A 23,479-nucleotide genomic window follows, 5' to 3' on the forward strand; every position below is an offset into this window, starting at 1 on the left:
GGACCGAAGGGTCTGTTTCCGTGCTGTATGACTATATCTATGTAAAGTCTCAAATACAGATGTTAAAGGGGAATCACTCCATGACATGTCAGAGGCTACCATGGACACAGATTTAGGAAGCATGAAATTTTCAACACTAATTTTGAATCACTGCCAAGAGAAATGAGTTAGAAAGAACTATAATAACTGTTTTAAGATTGCTAGCTTAACGATATAGCTGTGTGGTTTCTCCACCAATGAAGCATTTATTATTTTGTCTGTAATTATCTGCAAGATATGCAGCTTCATGATATTAATTGCAACACTAGGCATTGAAACTTCCCACCCTCACCCATTGTGGAGACAGGAACTTTGTTTATTACAATCTCAATCCAATGTAATGAATCTCTGAATTCTGTTTTTCTGTAATGACCAGAGTTTGAGCTTGGCTGAATAAATGCACAGTGATACAATCAGTTTAAGTGAGAGAAAGAATGAGCAATAGAAAGGGGGGAGGGTGGGGGTGGGGGGAGAGGAGGAGAGAAAGAAATATTAGCACATACACACAAGCCTTTCAACATAAACATGGAAAAAAGTGGAGAAGAGGGGCAAAATAAAAGGATGGATACACCACAATAATGTAAATGAAGACAAAATCAAATTTCAAGTGTGCTGGAAACTAACAGCCCAGCTAAAATTAAGAGTGGTCATTTCAATCAATGTTTCCCCCCCCAAATCATTTGGCACCACAGTCCCAACAGAAGTTCTCTACAGACCTATCCAGTCAGTCCCATTAGCTTATTCTACCTCAAACCAGAAGTATCATTAAATTGCCTTTTTAAATCATCTCCCATTCCGTATTCATAGACAGTGTGCTTGCTCGCTATGTAAATAATAGTTCTTCCTCACACCCCCACTTTCTCAAAACAGTAAATACGTTCCCTATTTCTTGTACTATTAGTTAATGGGAACTAACAGAAACCAGTAGGAAGGCAACTTCAACTCGGTTCTGGAGCAGCGGCGGCATCTTCAGAAGCAGCATGGCTACAACAAGTTGGCCAGCCTGTGAAGCCTGGAGTGGGACTTTCACTTCCGCATGGAATGGGACTCTGGTGGCACATGGAATGGGTTGATGCAGCCCAGAACAGGAGTCTGGCAGCAACATAGCATGGGTTGGTGTTGCCTGGAGCAGGACTGTGACAGTGGCATGGCGTGGGCTGGTAAAGCCCAGAGAAGGATTGTAGCAGCAAAGAGGGAAAATAACTACCAAGTTATTTCTTTTTTTAAATTTTAAGTTCAAGTGAATGATGCCTATGCATGGCAACAATACACAGCTTTCACTGTATTTTATACTGAATACACTTGATGATAAAACGATTCAAATCAATTTTGAGTATGTCATTTAAATATTTCATAATCTTGTACTGTTATCAAATCACACTAGCACTTCCTATGCTCTATGGAGAACAGCCTCAATGGCTCAATTCTAATCCAGTAGCTAAAAGGTTATCCCAGAACTATTCCAGTAAATATATTCTCCAGGGTGCTCACGTCCTCTCTAAATTGTCACAAAAAGAAGTGGAGGTGATACACTGCTTGCTGCCCCATCAACATTTTATAAACATTGAGTATAATTTCCATTTTTTGTACTCAATGCCTCATAAGCATACATCTTGCCACCTTCAAAAGATCCCTCAGTCCTTATGTCCTTTGACCCATTTTAGAACTGCGTCATTAAACTTACATTATGCCTCCAGCCCTTTTACCAAAATCTATCAAAAAAATCTCGGAGCGGGAGTAGGCCATCTGACTCGGAGTTCACTCTGCCATTTAATAAGATCATGGCTGATCTTTTTGTGGCCTCAGCTCTACTTACCACTCTGTCAACATAATGTTTTAAACCTTAAAGGAATGAAAGGTTATCTATCTTAGCTTTAAAAACAATGAGGAAGCCTCAACTACTTCATTGAGCATAGAATTCTACAGATTCACAACCCTCTGGGAGATGAAGTTCCTTCTCAATTCTGTCCTAAAGCTATTCCTCCAAATTTTGAGACTGTGCTCTCTTGTCCTCGTTTCATCCACCAGTGGAAACATCCTCTCTACTTCTATCTTTATCTATTCCCTTCATAATTGTGTGCGTTTCTATAAGATCCTCCCCCCACCTAATTTTTCTAAATTTCAATGAATATAATCCCAGTCTACTCAGTGTCTCTTTAAAAATCAACCCTCTCAATTCCAGAATCAACCTAGTGAACCTCCTCTGCACCCCCTCAACTGCCAGGATATCCTTTCTCAAGTAAAAAATGAGGTCTGCAGATGCTGGAGATCACAGCTGCAAATGTGTTGCTGGTCAAAGCACAGCAGGTTAGGCAGCATCTCAGGAATAGAGAATTCGACGTTTCGAGCATAAGCCTAAAGAACCCAAAACTGCACGCAGTACTCCAAGTCTGGCCTCACCTACACCCTATACAGCTGCGACATAACCACTCTGCTTTTAAACTCAATCCCTTGAGCACTGAAGGACAAAATTCCATTTGCCTTCCTAATTGCCTGTTGCACCTGCAGACCAACCTTCTGTGATTCATGCACAAGGACACCCAGGTCCCTCTGCACAGCCGCATGCTGCAATTTTTTACCATTCAAATAATAGTCCTTTTTACTACCAAAATGGATGACTTAACATTTATTAACATTGTATTTCATCTGCCAGATGGAGTATCATATTTGCCTTTTGTCTGCCCACTCTGAGAGCTGGTCTATATACTGATGCAGGTTGACACGATCATTCTTTTGTTTGCCACATTTCCAAAATTGGTAGTACAGGCAATTTTTAAAATTTTGCTCCATATTCTAATATCAATTTATACTGTCAAAATAAAATTCAGCTAACCTGGGGAATATCACTATCTTGTTGAGTTTGATAAATAATCATTTATATGATCAATGTTTTCTGTCCGTCAGCCAATTTTTTTAAAACTCCAAGCTGACACCAGCCCTTTTGCTAAGCAAACTGAAGTCAGATTGTTTTACTTTCGTTGGTAATAATATATTGATTTAAAGAAATATCACTGTAGATAAGCATTTTCACATAGAATCAGGAAACATTTTGTTAAATTGTTCAGAAATATAGATTATCTTGCTTAACAACTCACGAGACTCAGAACTAGAACTGTACAAGTTATATATGAAATTTAAAATACAACACAGCAATTGTTCTACTACTGCTGTACAACTTTGCATTCTGTAAATATAGTCACCCACAGAAGTTACGATACATACCTTAGGTCCTTTCCTGAAAACGCAGGATCAATCCACAAAGTAAAAGTTATTGATGCGAAGGATGACAAATCCATCACCAGTCACATGGTAGGTATATTTTGGGAAAAGAAAAGAAAACAAGATCAATTTTCTGAATATTTGACAGACATCAGATCCCCTATTGAGTTTTAATATCCAGCAACATTCCTTTTCAGTACAAGCTTAGAAAATCATTTTAACAATCGTGCTGGACTTGACAGTATGATTAGGATTTCAGCTTCAGCTTCGCAAAAGATACCAATAAACAAAAATCTTTATGTAAGATGCCTAAGGTCAAACATAAGCAAAAACCACCTTTCTCCAATTAAGATTCCACCAGGTAGTCATGCTCAAGGCAATTGTCTGCATGAACAAAACTGCTGCAATTACGGGATAACGCAAGGATGCTAAATAAATGCCAAATCAGGTCAAAATTACATCTAAAGATCTTGTTGAATTAAATTACAAAGGGTAGAGCTTCTGCTGCTTATAAATATCTGAAGAATTAAGCTAACTCCAACCTGATGGATACATCCACACTAACAACTACTTGGTAAAAATCAAGAATGAACACTTAGCCGTTGCTCATGAGATTAAATTCTTCTATGAAACACTATCCACAGATTAAATCACTTACAAAGATTATAAGCAATATGCCTTAGAACATATCTGTCAACAGTAATTTGATTAATGATATAATTGTATTTGGTAGCATTTTACTAAAGAGTTCTCTGTACACTTATTACCTGCCATCGCACTTCACTTAATCGTGATCCCAATAATCAGACACGCAATGATTAATCCTCAACAGCATGCATTAAGTACATACTTATGCAATCTGTACCATCCTGCTAAAATGTTTTGTGGTTATTAAAATTCCAAATTGCATTTTATGGACAGTTACTTTAATAAAACCAGCTTTAAACATCCATTAACAAAATTTCAAGGCGTAAACTTTCTGCTTGCAGTGCCAGAGTTTGGGCAACATCATGTGGTAAATTGGTTCAACTAGAAGAAATCATCCCTCCTGTATTTATTGATATACATATATTATAGATATAATATATATTTATATACATACATAAAATAAATGTGAATGGTGGACGTACATATAAGAGGGAAAAATTATCCAATCATATCAAGGAGCCAATTTCCAAATGACCCAGACATTCACATTGTTTGACTATGTGGCGCAAAATGGTCTCATTGCTCAAATGAACATTCAGGCATCAGGGCAAAAGATGCTTCTTGATGCATGACCTGCATGTTCAAGAGCATATTTCAAGTTACTTGTTGGAAATTACTTAGCAGTCTTGCACATTCTTCAAAATTTACAAGTTCAGAAAATGTTAACGAAATAACTATCATAAAACCACAGAGGCAAATTTCACCAAAGACTAATTCAACAACAAGCAAGTCTGACCACTTAGCCAGTGACAAAACAGGTAACAATTTGTTCCAAAAAACACTGTTTGAAGTTTGGAAAATGTGGAAACAATCAATCAATCAATCATTAATAAATCTGCTCAATTTCTCCCCTCACAACCAGTGCAATATCTCTCAAACTTGGAGGTAATGAGGACTGCAGATGCTGCAATGTCAGTCAATAAAGTGTAGTGCTGGAAAAAGCACAGCAGGTCAAGCAGCATCAGAGGAGCGGGCAAGTTGATGTTTCAGATTGGGACCTTTCATCAGAACACTTCTCAAACAAAAAGCTCATCACAGGGGAGGACTTGCAAAAGGGTTTTCTTCTGTTATACAACTGCTCAGAGATCAAAAATACAATTCTTGCTAATTTTAAATTTACTGCATCTTATTTAATAGTTTTCTTGAACAGTTTTTTTATTATAAATTCCGAATGAAACTGCCAGCAATTTGCCCATGGTGTAATTACTTAGAACTGTAAAGAATTAACCATTTTACCTGGTGCTTCAATCAAATGCCTTGCTATTATTTTAAGGTACTCCATGTTGATGGAGCATGCTAGAATTGTGATTAAACCTTTTACGTAAGTTGATATATTCATTGGCAACATTTTGGATGTGTTCCAGAATGTACTGGTCCTTCAAATTACACTTCCGTGCAGATATGGCATGGGGTGGGGCTGATGGTGGTGGTAGTGGTGGTGATTTGGGGGGGGGGGGGGGGGGGGGGGGGGGGGAACGACAGGGGATGCAGGGCACTGGTGCATAAAAAAGGTATTTATCACATTACAGCGAAATATCAAAGGGAATGCATATTACAGGCTTGATATATTGTTTACCAATGGCATCATAAATCAAGACCAATCAAATGCTTTACAGTCAAGTATACATATCAGAGTGGTGTTTGATTGCATGGTGACCAACAATGGAGAATAATATCAACGCTGAGTCAGCAGGGTTTCAGAGCTCACTACTGAAACTTGAACACATAGAAACCCAAGTGTCACTCTGCTGCAGTACTGGACGAGGTGACATTTTTCAAATATGACCTTGAATCAAAGCCTCTCTTGCACTCCCAGGTTAATTTTTTAAAAAATTTGTAACTATTTGAAAAGCAGAACTTTCCTAACAAAAATTAAACTCCGAATTAACATTGTTAAAACAGCTTATTTACTCACACACTTCACTCCTGAATGTGGAATGCACATCTTAAGTCAAAGTGACTGACTGAAGAGAGCAGGAGGAGACAAGGCCAATGGCCGCTGGACATTAGGAGAATGACAACAGATCACCAATTAAGCTTTTTTTAAAAAAGTTTATCTTTGATGCAAAGTTGACGATGCTGTCAAGGCCAATGTTTGTTGACCATCAGAAAGCAACAGAATCTTAGAAACACAGGTAGATGTAGTTGAGGTCAGTTACCACAATCTCATAAGCGAGAGGAATAGACTTGAAGACCAAATGAAATAGTCTGTGTCACAACAGTAATTCAGTGGCTGTGAAATCCTTTTACACAACCTGAAGGCTAAACGTCAAAAGTCAAATCTGATCATAGTCAAAATAAATTTGAAGAATAGCTTCTCATTCAAATGCCACTACTCTGAAGAATGCGTTTCTGTCCCCTATAAGTCATTTACACTGTAGTTCCTTGGTAAAATCGTCTGTAGATATGGAGTCAACTCCCATTTGTGCACAGACAACATACAAGTCTATAGTCTCATCCTTGGTGTTCACTCCACCAGACCGCATACTCATATGCAACGGTGGATGCCCCGTAAATTCCTTCAGTTAAAAGGTGAGGAGACTAAAGCCATTTCTTTCACAAACTGCATAAACCTGCCATTGACTTCATCACTATTTGGTCACAACTTAAGGTTAAATAGGACCGTTTGCAACTTCATCATCCATCCAACTGCAAGTTTAAATTCTCACCCCACTATGAAAAGGTTGTACACGCTTGATTTTTATACAAAGGTTCATCTCCAGTGTCACCTGTACACCCTGCAACCCAACAACTCAATTTCGTCAAAGTTCTCCTAGTCACTGCTTTGAACAGACTTCAATAATCTAAATCTCTTCCATCCTTATTTTTTCAAATCACATTTGCCCATCAATACCAATGATTTCCAATAGCATAAAAATTCTCATTCTAAGGTCTGTCATGGACATTTTGTTTTAAAAAAATATCATACCTTCAGTCACATCCCCTGCAAACTTTTCATTTCTCTTCTTTTTGTACATTCCCAACTCTTCGCCACTCTTCCCAGATATGCTAACTCAATAACCATCTGCATTACTAAGGGTTATAGTGAAAGGATGGGTAAGTGAAGCTGAGACCATGAAAAGATCAGCCATGGTCTAACTGAACTGCGGAGCAGTCTCAAAAGGACCAGATAGCCTACTCCTACTCTTAGTTCTTCGTTCTTATCAAATTCCTTCAGGAGCATTTCTCCCATCTTTCCATCTTTTAAGATCCCTCATAAAGCAAATTCTCATTTCCCTCCTTTGCTTGGTGTTAGTTTTACCTTCTGCTCCTCTGAAATGCCTTGGAACTTTTTGTTTTAATATTAAACTTGTTATCAGCTAATGTTTACTAAATAGTGATGGAAAATTGCATTATATTCATCAAGTGGAAATCATTTCCTTCCACGATGTTCTAAAAAATGGAACAATTTTAATGGGGTTATAGGAACAGAGAGACCAAGAGCTGAATGTATAACAGTTTGGAGAAGCAGAACAATAATGCCAATTTGCCCAACCAGTCCATGTCAACACTTGGGTTCCTCTCAACCCTCCTCATTTAACTGTCAGGATAACGCCCTACTACATTTTCCCTTTTATGCTGTTGAGCTTCCCTTGAATACAAGTACACAATTCACACATCAATATATATCTTGCGATAATGAGTTGCAAGTTTATACTACTCTCTGGGTTAGGAATTTCTTCTGAGCAGCAGGTTGAAGGAACCTTTTTCACCCAAGTGGTGAGAGCCTGGGACTCTCGGCTCAAAAGAAACTCTGGAAATACTTAAGCAATATTTCAATTTTCATTTGCTGCGCCATATCCTCCAAGGGCTGTGAGCCAAGAACTGTAAAATTGGATGAATGTAGTTAGATCTTTGTTGACCAACACACACAGGACAGACTGAATCACACTCCTCTTTACTGTAAAAGTCTACAAGTCTAGGAATAAATTCCTCATTTGTTTACTTGGTTACTTTCTTATACTGAAGGCTGCTGGTGTTGCTCTTTTCACAAATGGAAAGGCTATGAATAATGTAGCAAAAAACTGTATTAATTTTAAAGACTTATCAAGAGAACATCTAGCCTTCTCTGGGGAACAGAAAGAAAAATCTGTTTGTTCATGCTTTCATTGGATCCTGTAGTGCCGATGCCATCCTTCTAATTACGTTTCTTTGCATCTCTCCACTGCCTCTATATCTTTTCTACAGTATATAAACCACAAAGATGGGCAGTATTTTAAGTGTGGTCTAACCAAAGTACAACACAGGCTTATTATAAGTTCACTTTTCTAATCTATTTCACAATAAATATTTAAGTGCGCTTGGCTTGTCTTTATTCCATCACAAAGTTTAGGGTTTTTTTATATTTGTGCTCAGATCACTTTGTTCCCGTGTTTTATTCAGATTATCTTCCAGCTAGTACTGGACCTCCATTTTCTTTGAAAATCAAAATGCTTTACTTCACATTAGCATTGCAATTCATCTGCCAATTATATAACCATTCTGTAACTTAATGAATGTCCTCCTGTAATTTGTTGTAGCACTTCTCAGTACTCACTTAAGTTGAGAGGAGAGTGTTTAAAAAGCATACAACATCCATACTTATATACACGTACAGAGTAGAAAACCAAGGCAGTTATCCTGAAACAACATAAGCCACTGGTTAGGCCATAGCAAAGCACTGTGACCAATTTAGGGTACCACATTTTAGGAAGGATGTCAGGACTTTCAGTGGAAGCGGGGCAGATTTATTGGAATGGTTCACAGGATGCTGGACTTCAAGTACATAGGGAGTCGACAGAAAATGAGACTACTGATCCTTAGAGTGCAGATCATTAAAAGGGAGAGTTGTTCAAAATACGGATTTGGATATTTCAAAATCAATAAAGGAATGGTTTCTTGCTACAGGGAAATTAAAGCTAACTGGCAAAATAATCATAAACATGCAGAGGATTTTATTTTTTTAAAAAACAAGTAGTGAGTTATGATACGGAATCTATTGCCTGAAAGGGTGGTGCAAACAGACTAAATATTAACTGTCAAAAAGGGAGTGGATAAATAAATAAATAAAAATTATGGGGGGAGAAAAGGGGAACACTACTAACTGGGTAGCTTTTTGAAATGATAGGCAAAAGTAAAATGAACCATCTGATCTCCTTCTGTACTATTCTATAAGATTTGTTAGCATCTTTCACAAAATTGAGAACACCAATCATTTCTACACAACAAGTCCACACCGACCTGCCGAACAGCTACCCACCCAGACCCATTCCCCTACATTTACCCCTGCACCTTACACTACAGGCAATTTAGCATGGCCAATTCACCTAACCTGCACATTTTGGATTGTGGGAAGAAACCAGAGCACCCAGAGGAAATCCGCACAGACACGGGGAGAATGTGCAAACTCCACACAGACAACTGCCTGAGGCTGGAATCGAACCCAGGTCTCTGGCGCTGTAAGGTAGCCGTGCTAACCACTGTGCTGCCCTTGTTAAAAGTCACAAATTCCATCCTACTTTCATTCATCTGTTTGCAGCCTTGGATACAGTTGATCATGCCTTCATTCGACCAACATCTTTCCATTGTTATTTAGCTGGATGAGGCCAGACTTACCTAGTTCTACCATCATCTATCCAACAGTATCCAAAGAATCACTTGGAATGGCTTCTCTTCCTTCTTACAGTTATCTCTAGACTGCTTCCCCCCCCCGCCCCCCACCCCCACCAGGTCTATGCTTGGCTCCCAATTTCTTTTTATTGCCATTGAAGAGCAAATAGAAGTTTAACATTATTTTTCTTTTTATGCTGACAATTCCTCACCAACTCCTCTTTTGACTCCTCTATGCCGCTACATTTGGCTATGTTATCAGACTGCACATCCAACATGCAGTACTGGAGGAGCAAACATTTACTCAAAGTAAATTCGTTTTCAGACGTTTAGTCACCATACAAGGTAACATCTTTAGTGAGCCTCCGGATGAAGCACTGGTGGTATAGCCTACTTTCTATATGTTTGGGTTTCTTGGGTTGGTGATGTCATTTCCTGTGGTGACATCATTTCCTAAGGTAATGTCAGTTCCTGTTCTTTTTCTCAGGGGTGGTAAATGGGATCCAAGTCATTGTGTTTGTTGATAGAATTCCGATTGGAATGCCATGCTTTTAGGAATTCTCACGCGTCACTGTTTGAATTGTCCTAGGATGGATGTGTTGTCCCAAGCAAAGTGGTTTCCTTTCTCATCTGTATGTAAAGATACTAGTGACAGTGGGTCATGTCTTTTTGTGGCTCGTTGGTGGTCATGCATCATGGTGGCTAGTTTTCTGCCTGTTTGTCCAATGTAGTGTTTGTTACAGTTCTCGCAAGGTATTTTGTAAATGACATGAGTTTTGCTTGTTGTCTGTACAGGGTCTTTCAAGTTCACTAGCTGCTGTTTTAGTGTGTTGGCATGTTTGTGGGTTATCATGATGCCAAATGGTTGGCATAATCTGGCAGTCATTTCCAAAATGGCTTTGATGAAGGGGAGAGTGGGGAGGATCTCTGGACGTGTTTGGTCTACTTGTTTGCATTTGTTGCTGAGAAATCAGTGGACTGTGTTCATTGGGTACCCATTCTTTTTGAATACACTGTATAGATGATTTTCCTCTGCTCCATGTAATTCCTCTGTGCTGCAGTGTGTGGTGGCTCATTGAAATAATGTTCTAATGCTGCTTCGTTTGTGAATGTTGGGATGATTGCTTCTGTAGTACAATATTTGATCTGTATGTGTTGTTTTGCTGAAGATGCTGGTTTGAAGTTTCCCATTGGCTGTTTGCTCTACTGTGACATTTAGGAATGACAGGTTGTTGTTGTTGATGTTGATGAAACGTCCGAAAATCAACCTTCCAGCTCAGCGAGCAAACATACATCCAGAACCTCAACCTGAGCTACAAATCTTCTCAAAACTCGCTAACTCAAAGCCAATATTGGGAAGACTGAAGCCAATTATCAATGGTTGTCCCGCCAAACTATTTCCTAGCTACTGCCTACATCCCTCCCTCTGACAGCAGCTTGACATTAAGATGTAAAACACAATCAGCCATGACATTTTTGGCAAGGAAAATTCCTGCCTCAAGAGAATTAACTCTATATTTAACATACAAAATTTATTTTTGAACATATCCCTTTGACGTTGTGGCATTTTACCATTAGCAAATTCTCCCAACTTAATTAGGACAGTCTCTGTCTCATCCCATTTAAGTTAAACTTTTCTAAAAGGCAGGACACAAGGAACTATTTTGCATTTCTCCCTTCCACTATGCGACATTGAACTTCTTATAAGTGCTATTAGACAATATACACACTGTTGTGGTTCTGCTCGCCGAGCTGGAAGTTTTTGCTACAAACGTTTCGTTCCCTGGCTAGGGAACATCATCAGTGCTGTTGGAGCCTCATGTGAAGCGCTGCTTTGATGTTTCTTCCGGTATTTATATTGGTTTGTTCTTGCCGCTTCCGGGTGTCAGTTTCAGCTGCAGTGATTTGTATGTTCACTAGATCTCACCTCTGACTACTGATAAAATCTAATGTGGTGTGCTTTTGTTGGCTCTAGGACATTTTGCTATCAACCGGTCTCCCAAACAGAAAAAATTCATGACGTTCTTGGCATGTTTTACTTTCTGCATCTCAATTTACGTGCAAATTAAAGTTTGCCAATAAATTCTGCTCTGCTTTTTCTTTCCACTTATTTCTGTACTGGCGCAAACACATCATAGAAGCTACCTAGAGCCTATAAGCAAGTTTTAAAGCCATTTCTATTTGTCTATGTTATCCACAGAATCTGCTTATATCTCACTACATTTACTACAATGAAATTACTACAGTGGTAGACAATCATCAAGGTTTAGCCTCTTCCTCTACCATTTTCCCATCATTCCTGTGAACCTTTTAACTTGCGATCCCAATCCTGATAGTTTTGTAGCCATGTATCAGCATGAGCACCATTACTGTCTACTTCAACCTATATAGATCCAAATGAGCAACTGTTCCTCAAACCCTCAGTTTGGTAGCACTAGTTCCACTAGTTTACAGAGTACTACTCTTTGCCATGGCTAGCAAGTCCTCTTTTCAATTCAGTACATGTCCAGCTGACCTCCAGGACAATGATCAATGTAACTTTTATTGACACCACCACACTGGTTACCTATACTTAAAAGCATCATATTATCTCAGCTATGCCATAAACGTGCAGACTCCTGAGTACATCATGACATCAAAGACACGTAGATTCTGACTTGACCAATCTACCATGAATTAGAGTCAAATTCAGAAAGCCTTTTAAGATCACTGGTGAAGCATATCAGTGACCTTCTCACAGCCCTTAAGTCTAATGATGCAATATTTGGAGCAACTGAGACATACCAAATAGATTTCTTATCAAGAGGACCCTAGGGACTAAGACATCCTTTCAAAAACAGCAAGCAACGACCACCACCTCAGAAGCAGACATGATAATGCTGCAGCTTCTCCACTGGTGAAAGATTTCAACATGCTTACCATGAGACTGCAAAAGCTCCTTATCAGACCATGGGGCAAGTCATTGAAATTTCACGCAAAATAAACTGTGTAAGCAAGTGAGGCATACAAGGAGATATTGTGAAGGATAACCAAGTGCTTGGTCAAAGAGCTATGCTCTAAGGTGGATACAAAGTGAGAAAATGACTTTGAAGGAGTTTAGGACGAGAATTCCAGAGAAGGAGGGCTAGACAGCTGAAGGCAGGAGTTGTTGGGAAGGCAAATATCGGAGGATTGGTCAGCCAATAGGCAAGGGGCTTTGTACATAGAAAAAAAGGACACCATGAAAAAGTATAGAAAAGACGGATGAGAACTTTTAATTTGGCATGATTTTTAAGAGACCAGGAGCCAATATAGATCTACATCAACAAGCTGTAGATTGAGGGAACATGAGTTATCACAAGATACAGACAACACGTGTTTTGGATGATCATAAGTTTGGATAGAATGCTGGATTGGAAAACTGCCAAAAAGACAGCATTGGTACAGTAAAGTCTTCAGGTGACAAATACGGACAAGAGATTCTGCAACAAATGGGATCACGCAGTCTGCTTTAGCTCCAGACATTAACTGGAGAGGGAAACAGATTGATCACAAAGGCATGGCATTTATAGAAGAGTCAGACGGTGACGGCCCTTTATATAAACATTCAAGCTCTTCTTTCCAACCAATTCTAGCTCAAGTCACCTTTTGAAATTGAATTGCACTGAAAACATTAGTTGATGGTTTATTTTTACTGCAAACCAAGTCCCATGCTGAACTCTAATGCTTGGGTAGTATTTCACAGGTCATGAATAATTGCTATAAATGCTTTGTAAGCTCAAGGTCTGAAGGACTACTGATACTGACAAAGTCATTGGATTTACAATTAAGACAACTTATTGGACTCCTTGTCAATACCGGGTGTGAAAGTCATATAGAAACAATATTATCTTAATGTTTCGTGTGATTAAAGTACTATGTCAAATTGAAAGCAGATGCAGAAAATTTGAAGCAATTCTTTCCTTTGCAATGGAAGATCAGAGCAATCCTACAGCTGTACAAAGAAAGTGGGAAAGCAAAATAAAACAATTCTATACTCAAATTGCTGATCACATTCTTGTAAAGAAAAATTTACATCTATATAGTACCTTTCACAATCAAGTACAGTATTCACCTTTTGTGTGTAACTACAGTTGTAATGCAGGAAATGCAACAGCAATGCAATGGGATTAAGATACTCTTGTTTTAAAGCTGTTGGTTTAGAGATTAGCCAGGTCACCTTAAAAAAACACTACTTCTGACAATTCAGTGCTCTCTCAGCCTTTGCAAAGTAACATCAGCTTAGCTTTCATGCTCAAGTTTCCGGAATAGGTCGTCGGCCCCATTGAACTCGGGCCTAAATTCTACAACTGAGCAACTACAGGTATCTTACAAAAGCTTTGGATGGGCTTTCCACATGCAGCCATGAGCTAAATTAAACACAATTTATTTTTAACTCCACAATAGTTTAAAAGTAAAATCTACTTTCTGTCTCTGCAAATACAGAAATTTACCACAAGTGTGATCAATTTTTTTTTGGTCTATCTACGTTAGTTTAATTAATTATACAAGAAGTTACCTTTCAAAGGTCTAAAATGGGGGTTAATTTCAATAACACATTGTATTGCACGGATGTGGTCTCTCTTATACTGATGTCGCCTATGAGAATAATGTTCACCTTCAAGCACTTTTACCTCAAAGAGGTGAATGAAGGACAATGAGTGGAGGGAGGTACTGATGACAAATACATACTGTGCATCTTTGATAGAATATCATACACTAACAGTCATACAGCACGGAAACAAACTCTTTAATCCAACCAGTCCATGGTGGATATAACCCCAAACTAATTTGATCCCACCTGCCTGCTCCTGGCCCATATTCCTCCAAACCTTTCCAGTCATATACTTATCCAAGTGTCTTCTAAATGTTCTAACTGTGCTCGCATCCACCACTTCCTCAGAACAGGAGGTTCATTCTACACACTAACCACCTGCGTACAAAAATTTGCCCCCTATGCCTTTTTTAAAATTTCTCTCCTGTCACCTTAAAAATATGTCCCATTGTCTTGAAATCCCTCATTCTAGGTGAAATACACCTACATGATGAATTGTTCTCCAAAATAGGTTTCAGGAAGGAAATGTGCAACAGAATCCAACCATCCTATACAAGCATAAATGTCAGTGGAGCCAATTCTATCAATGGCTGGAAATTCAAGTTTTCAAAACTAAATCTGGAGTAACCAGGCCTGTCCTGTATGTATGCATCCAACATTTTGTCACTTCCTTCAGGAAAGATACAGGCATAGATGATTCTAGGTAGTGGAGGCATGCAGTGTAGCATATGAATGACATCACTGTCTGCTGCTCAGATCCAATGTCAGTGCGCAAACTGTTGAGTATCTGTGATCAGTTCAAATGAGTCATTGGGATAATGCTATCTTTGGAAACTGGGTCACATGACTATCTCCTTCACAGTTTCCAGGGGTGGGGCATGTGCAAAAAAAAACTGCAAGGTGCAAATAACTTTGATAAAACAAAAAGGTAGGCATGCAGGAGCAACTGGTGTTAAGTGCTCTCAGTGTTATGAGACACAGATCAAGTTCATTTCTCATTTCTGCATTCTAATGATAGACAAGGCATCTATAGTGGTTGAAAATATGTCATTTTCATAGGAACAACCACACGCAACATTATCTTGATCCTGATGGCCACCGTTGTATGCTGCTGCATTAAGCTCTGCAAACACCAAGTGTCACCATGGATTGACCTTTTATCTACCCCTGGTGTTGTGAAGGATGTGTTTGCCACATTGCTGCAGAATGCTTGCAGAATAGCTGAAATTTACAGAATGCCATGTGGAAATGCTTATCCAGAAAAATACATGTTCTTCAGACTGCAGTCTGCATCAAACATCCTCGAGTCCTGGTGGGCAAGGCAATGACATATCCTGCAGGACAACTCACTGACCAGACTATCAAAGTCATTCGGCAGAAGGAGTCATGACCAGACTTTTCAAACAAGCATCTGAATGTCGTGTGGCTGGTGATGAAAAAGTCAGATCCTTCCACATGTTGCCTTGAGACAGCTATGTTGGGGCAAGACACTATTATCCACCTTCTTGCAGAATGTGCTTTTGGAAAGGAAGTCTTGAGAGAGATGCACAGCTTTTGTTCAGGTTGGAGGACCATCAACTTGATGAAAGATGTTGCTTAGTCTGTACAAAACTTGCTTATCTTCCAATGAAAAGAGATGTTCATGACCAAATGTTGCAGATTGGCATATTAAACTCCAAGACTACGTACTGAGGGATACATTAAATGCTTAGGGCTGCTGCCACAGAAGCACAATGGAGCAAGGTGCCTAGCTAAGACTTTGCAGCCATGGTACACAGAGAGGTGGAAACAGTGTAGAACTCAAGTTAATGCCTGATAAGGAATGCACATGGCAAATATCAAGAGTATTGAAACAGAGGCATCTTGGTAAACATGCTATACTGTACTGAGAAATGTTGAATTTGATGCACTTTAAGATTTTCAATTTGAAATGTTTTCCTTCGGATTGTATGACAGACAAGATAAATGCCTCAAGCCAGTGTAAGTATAGAACACATTGCAGGGAGACAAGTTGAACTTAATTGTATTTTAACTTTCAAAATTAAATATTTTTTAATGTACATTCACAAATTTTATATATTTTTGGAAAACCACGCACAACTTCATGAAATTATGAAAAGCACTTGTGGGAAAAGCACAATTTCAGCATTATAATTTGCAAGAGGCATTAACGCATATTATTTCAAGTATTTTGTTTGAGTTCTCAATGCTGTTGTGAGCATACACATGATTAGAAGTAGAATATTCAGCCCTTCAAACCTACCTTTACCTTTCAAGATGATCATGACTGATCTGTTTCTGTTCCGAATTCCACATTCCCATCTACTCTCGATAACTTTGGATTCCCTTAGCCAACAAGAATCTATTATTAATATTCCATGGCCCGTGCACCCCATCTTCTGATGCAGAGTTTTCCAAAGATGCAGAACCTTTTGAGAAAAAAAATGCCCCCCCATCCCCCGACAAATCACTGCCCTTAAAGGGCAGCCCCCATTTTAAAACAGTTACTCCCTAGCTCTGCTTTCCCTCAGAAGAGTGAATAAGCTTTCCATTTCACCTCGTCAAGACTGCTTAGAATCTTATAAACTTCAATCAAATCATCCCTCCCTGATCTAACCTCTAGTGAAAACAGGCCTAGTCTGTCCAATCTTTCCTCATGATATAACTCACATATTTCAGCTATCAAACTAATAAACCTCCTTTGAACTACTTCCAATACATTTATACTACTCTTTCAATAAAAGGAGACCAAAACTGTATATGGTATTCAAGATGTGGTGTCACCAACACCCTTTCTAACCTGAGCATAATATCCTCAGTTTTACATTTAATTCCTCTCAATGAAGAATAACATTCCATTAGCTGCCTTAATCATTTGCTCTACCTGCATACTAAAATTGAGATTCATGCAGATCATCTACATCTTGGAATTATGCAAATGTCCATTTAAACAACGCTCTCCTTTCTTATTCTTCATGCTGAACTGACTAACTTCACACTTTTCCACAGTGAACTTCATCTGTAAGATGCTTGCTGACTCACTTATTCTGGCTATATATTTGTTTGCATCCTTGTTAATGTAATTTTCACAACATAATTTCCTACCTTTGTCTCATTTGCAAATGTAGTTAATGTACCTTTCAGCCCTTCATCCAAGTCACTGATATATATTCGAAAAGGTTGAGCACCCACCAAGAGTTTTGTGGGTCCCTATTCATCCCATTCTGACAATCTGTAAGTTGTCCAATTATGCACACTCTAATTTTCATTAGTTGCCCAAACTTCTGTCCGTACTACTATGTCACAGAGTTTCTGCCCTGTGCCATAACCTTTATCTGCAGCGCCTTGTTAAATGTCTTTTGGAAATCCAAATCTGGGTGGGCTGCCCTTCGGAGGGTCTGTATGGACTCACATGGCCTGCTTCCACACAGCAGAGATACTATGAGAATGCGTGGCTGTATGCAGAATTATTCAATGTTATTTCACGCCATCATGGTTGTAACTCAAAAGGAATTAGCTTAAGTGAAGATGCTAGAATGCATTCACCTGTCTTCCCACTTAACTTTAAATGGTCCTGCAGATACAGTGCTTGTGAAAATTCTCCAGATGATCCAAGTCTTAGGGCCATATATAGATGAGCAGTGGACAAAAAAACAATGTAGCCTGATGTCCATGTGCTCTTGGTGAGGATCTCAGTTTTGAAAGTATGCAGGATCCCCTCAATGATGGTGTTTTGAGAAAGGGAGCTGCCAATATGTGGGACATGGACAACAACTTGTAAAGTCTTTCTATCTATAACCATAGTCATTGGTAAACATATTAACTGATGGCCACTGAACTTGATTAATAAATTCAAAATTTTGTGTGAACTCTGATAAATGACTTAATCCAAGTCATTTGGATATTGAAAATTCCTGTACTAACACGAGAGATACCTCAAAGTTGAGGAAATGTCCTGTGTCCTAAGACTTCTCCCATTTAGAATCCATTTACCAATCAAATAGTTAGGTGCCAAGATTATCTAAACACAGCCTAAGATTGCATCCTTTCAGATTATTGAATAGAGGTCAATTATTGTAGACTAGATCTAGGACAGAGAACACATCAGCTAGAAACAGATAGAAATGAGGGGCTTTAGTGACAGGCGAACAGAACAGATGAGCTTTTTTGTAAAATAAGCTTGTCGCTGTTTAAACTTGTCTTCAGCAACTGTTGGGGGGTTTTGGGGTGGTGACACTGGTTGGTTGGCAGAATGTGTTGACAGGTTATTGAAGATTTTGAGTAAATTGATTAAATGAACATTGGCACATTCCAGGATAGAAATACTATGCTCTTGATTACATATTTCAGGTTTCCTTCACATTGGCACAGAAAAAGTTCACCCACTATACCTATCAAGTGGATATCCATTCATGAAAGATGCTTCTGAGGACAGTTAGCATCATGATCTGTACACAATGTAGGTACTGGCCAGGTAATATCTTTTTTTCTTTTAATCTGTTCTAATCTGTAACTAACAGAACATAAATGAGTGTACAAAGTTAAAAATCACACCACCAGGTTATAGTCCAACAGGTTTAATCAGAAGCACATGAGTGTAGTTGATATCCAGGGGCAGCAAACCTGTCCACACCAATTTACTCTGGGAGAAATAGTAAGAGAATGTATACACACCTAATTAACTCAACATGCAAAAATAATGAGAGTAAAGACTTGCTAGCTGAAAATGTGTTGCTGGAAAAGCGCAGGTCAGGCAGCATCCAAGGAGCAGGAGAATCAACGTTTCGGGCATGAGCCCTTCTTCAGGAATGACTTGCTAGGCAGAGTTACCTGGATATTACATAATTCAGGGCTGTATCAAAACAAGACGCAGTGATGAACTGAGGTTGCCACTTGATGGCTGCATTATAAACATCACATGGGGCAAGAAGCCGAGGATTGGACTGAGGGACATAACAGAAGATCAAGAACTGAGATCAATAAGGACTGCAATCAATAAGAGCCAAATAATGAACATTTTTAGGCCTAGTGGGTTAGACATATTTAACAATTCAAGTAGTTACTTACATATCAGAGGGTCCTAGATTAGATTTCCAGCGTGTGCTCATTTGGGAACACAAATCAGTCTGAGCCCAAGAAATTAGGAAGGAAAGACATTGAAAATTTCCAATTCCTGATCAAGACCTCCTGATTCATTTAGGCAACTAAGAACATCAGGTCTGGACATGATTTGAAGGTGCTGGTGTTGGACAAAGTTAAAAATGACACAACACCAGGTTTTCGTCCAACAGGTTTATTTGGAGGCGAGGTTCAGCGTTCCTCATTAAAATATCAATTAAAGTTGGCCTTCTAGCAAATTAACCCTAGTACACATACAGCAATTTCCTAGAGTAACTCTTCCAGCATTTCACTTCAGATAAAAAGATAGACTACTCGGACAATTCAATACATCTCAGTAATCATGAGCTGCAATAAAAAAAAATTTCTAATTTGTCAAGTTCTTTCAACAAAGGGGTGACAAAATTATTCAGATAACTGCTGCAAGGAGGTTTGAAGCCTAAAACTTTCACACAGGAGGTTTGATTAAGAATCAAGTCAACAGCTTAATAGAAAGTTAAAAATCACAAAACACCAGCTTAAAGTCCAACAGGTTTAATTGGAAGCACACTAGCTTTCGGAGCGACGCTCCATCATCAGGAGCCTAAGAGAAGGGTGAGAAATCATGGAGTTTTTTGCATTTGAGTGTCAATATTGGGGGTGGGGGAGGGGGCAGCGAGTGAGTGAGAATACAAGACAAACTACAAATAGTTCTCAATGCTCATAACCCCCAGAACGGACACAATTTAAGAGATTATTCAGCCTATTTTGTCTGCATTGGATTGTTACAGAAATGATTTCCTTCATGCCACTTTCCCACCTTTTTCCAATGACCTGCACATTCAATCTTTTCCGACAGTCATCCCTGCCAACTCCCTCTGCCTTTGTGTAGAGATGTTCAAGATTACATTTTCATACATCTACCAGAGAATCCATTTAAATGATCTTCAATGCATTATCCTGCTCTAATACTTCAGATAGCTAGTGGCAATGAGCTTCCATTTGCTTGCTGCGAACGCATTCTCAGTCAACACACTGTCGCTAGAATAAAAACAGAAATTGCTGGAAAATCTCAGCAGTTCTGGAAACATCCATGGAGAGGAATCACAATTAACATTTTGGATCCATAGACAGAAGATGGGGTGGGGAGAGTAAATGAAAAGCAGAGATAGAGCTGAGATAGAGCGCGAGAGCGAAAGATAAAACAGCCGGATAGAAAAAGGAGTGGTTAAAAGGTCAGTCTGGGGGAATGAATAGCTGCTATTGGGAGCAATCAGTGGCCGACAATGGGTTGTGTTTGGTAGCAGCTGGTATAACAATAAGGCTGGGTGTATGGGAATAGGGGAAAGGTTTTCAAGCCCTAAAATTGTTGAATTTGAAATTTAGTCCAGAAGGCATCAGAGTTCTCAAGTGGAAAATCAAGTGTTATTCTTTCAGCTGAAGCATTGCAGCAAGCCTGAGACAGAAATGTTAGTCAGGGAACAAGGTGGTGTGTTGAAGTGGCAGGCAAATGGAAGCTCATTGCCACCAGCTAACTGAAGTATTACAGCAGGACAACACAGTGAAGATCATTTAAATGGATTCACTGGTAGATTAACAAAGTGTAATCCTAAATATCTCTACACCAAGGCAAAATTTCAGATTCGTATATAATTGAAACAAAGAGGTAGAACGGCAGATATAACAACAAAACACATGCACAGATTACCACAGCTGATTGAGAGATTTTCTGCTAACCATTTTAAGAAGACTATCAAATTTATGGTATAATCTGGCTAGGGACCAGTGCCTTTTAGTTTTCATGTCAACAAAACAGTGAAATCCAAAAGACTTACAACAGTGGACAAGCAACAATAAATTGTGTTATCAATGTTCAAACAATTTATTTCTAGTGCTCAGAATTAATTAGTGATAAACATAGATAATATTCTATGATCAAGCTCTCTTGTCCACCACCACGGCCCCACCCTACCCACCCCCAACCTCAACACATACAAAATACCAAAAGTGGTCTAGTCAGATATCTTGGATTTCTCAGCAACTCCCCCCAGACATTAATAACAGTCATGAAAATTTCAGAAGGATCGCAATTCTTTTTTGCCAATCTGAATTTGAAATTCTCTCAAGAGCTGGTCTATCTTGGACTGTCCTAACAAACCCCCCCCTCCCCACCCCATTCTGGGTGATCAAGGTCCTTTTCCAGGTCTACATTCTGCTGGATTCAAAATTACACACGAGCACTTGCTTACATGCACAACTGCAATACTTTACTGACAGCTAGATTTTCCAAGACAGTTCTTCTCCTGAATTTTTCACAGCTATAATTTGGTTCAGATTCATGAAGGAATTACTGCTTGTGGATTTCCTTCAATCCTACTCAGAATTGCACTAATTATCAATGGCACAGGGCTTCCTGAACCCCCAGAGCTCCCAAAAAACATCCTTCGACCTCAAAACAGTTCTTCAATTGCCTTCAGAATTCCTGGAGTCTTCTCAACATGTGGTCCAGCTACCTACAACAGCACAGTTAAGAATAACACTTCCTTACATGGTTTACTTTCTATTTTTATTGATCTCCATCAACTAATTGTGACCATTGAACTCCTCTGCCATGAACTCTGAACTGTCCTAAGTGATGTATGGAAAACCTCCCACCCTCTTTTACTGCTCCTCCTCCTCCATCCCACACCCCTGGGTCAAATTGAATGTTGCAACCCAGCAAGTCTAAAAACTATCTATTCCATAAATGTTACCACTCATAATTGCTGGCTTGCTTGGGTCAAAAATTGAAACAAACACACAATTTTATCATTGCATACTTAATAAAGGATATGATTTCTCAAAGTAAAAAAACTCTCAACTATGAACTACCAACCAGCGATACATTTCAAAATCAGAAGGATATTTTGTTTCAAATTTTATCCCATCCTTTAAGTTTGTCTAAATCACAATGCATTGATGTATTAAATTCTATTGCTAATTTTCTCCTTGCCCTCACTCCATCCTTTCTTGCTAATTTTCCCAGCCTCACTGCTTCCAAACTCTGAATTTCTGTCTGATGTTCATTCACTCATTTGATATTATTTTGCAAGAATGCCACATATAGTTCATTAATAAAGATAAAGATCACTTGTTCACGTTAATAAAAAACAAAGGCAGAAAATTCCTTACTTTGCAGCACATTCTGCGGCATGTGTTTAATATCTCAAGTGACTTTTGTGTCAAATGCTGTTGGATAACAATACCAGTGAATTGGTGGAGATGCCAAGTTCCTCCAAAGGCATAATTCTACCCTTAAATTCAGTCAGCCCTCTTATCTCACTTGTCCTTTGACAAGTTTATCTCCAATGTGGCGTAAATCATGGTCTGGTCGATAGCGCTCTGGCCTCAAGAATCAGAACACTAATCCTAGGTTAGTGTGGTACTGGAAAAGCACAGCAGGTCAAGACACATCTGAGGAGCAGGAAAATCGATGTTTCGGGTAAAAGCCCTTCATCAGGACTAGTTCCTGATGAAGGGCTTTTACCTGAAACATGAATTTTCCTGCTCCTCAGATGCTGCCTGACCTGCTGTGCTTTTCCAGCGCCACTCTAATCTGGACTCTGATCTCCAGCATCTGCAGTCCTCACTTCCGCCCAATTCAAATCCTACCAGAGAGACTTCAACACAATAACTTAGATTGAGCATCTAGAGTAATCATTAATTGGAGTGCAAAATGAATCAGGAAATAAAAACAGTTCCATCTGTCCTCTAAGATCAGCTTAAAAGATTCCATTTTCTCTGATGACAGTTATTGTATTTTGTTTTCATAGACTGGAAAATTGGTGTCTCTTAATCATTCCCTGGTCTAAAACTACATTCAACCCACACCCAGTATGTCAGGTAACTTAATGATTGTTCCCTTCGACTTATTCAAACTGCAACTTTTTGCACTTAAAAAGGTGGAATCATACCTACCACATTGGAAGATGGTTATGGTTGTTGGAGGTCAGTCATCTCTACTCCAGGACATCTCTGCAGGAGTTCCTCAGGGTAGTGTCCTCAACCTAACCATCTTCAGCTGCTTCATAAATGACCTTCACTTCATCATAAGGTTAGAAGTGGGCATGACTGCACAATGTTCAACGCTTTTCTTGACTCCTCAGATACTGAAGCAGTCCATGTTCAAATGCAACAAGATCTGGACAATATCCAGGCTTGGGCTGGCGAGTAATATTCGCGCCACACAAACGCCAGGCTATGACCATCATTAAT

General features: G+C 39.1%; 1 protein-coding gene across 4 annotated transcripts in view; it reads right to left on the reverse strand.

Annotated features, from left to right (window-relative positions):
• kif13a (kinesin family member 13A) overlaps positions 1-23,479 on the reverse strand; it is a 332,721-nt gene that overhangs the window by 229,013 nt on the left and 80,229 nt on the right. For all 4 annotated transcript variants that reach the window (XM_060849815.1, XM_060849814.1, XM_060849816.1 and 1 more), the window contains exon 3: positions 3,262-3,274. In XM_060849815.1, coding sequence (XP_060705798.1) covers positions 3,262-3,274 — 13 coding nt within the window. The remainder of the gene's footprint in view (positions 1-3,261; positions 3,275-23,479) is intronic.

This window comes from Hemiscyllium ocellatum, chromosome 34, assembly GCF_020745735.1.
Source record: "Hemiscyllium ocellatum isolate sHemOce1 chromosome 34, sHemOce1.pat.X.cur, whole genome shotgun sequence".
Lineage (NCBI taxonomy): Eukaryota > Metazoa > Chordata > Chondrichthyes > Orectolobiformes > Hemiscylliidae > Hemiscyllium > Hemiscyllium ocellatum.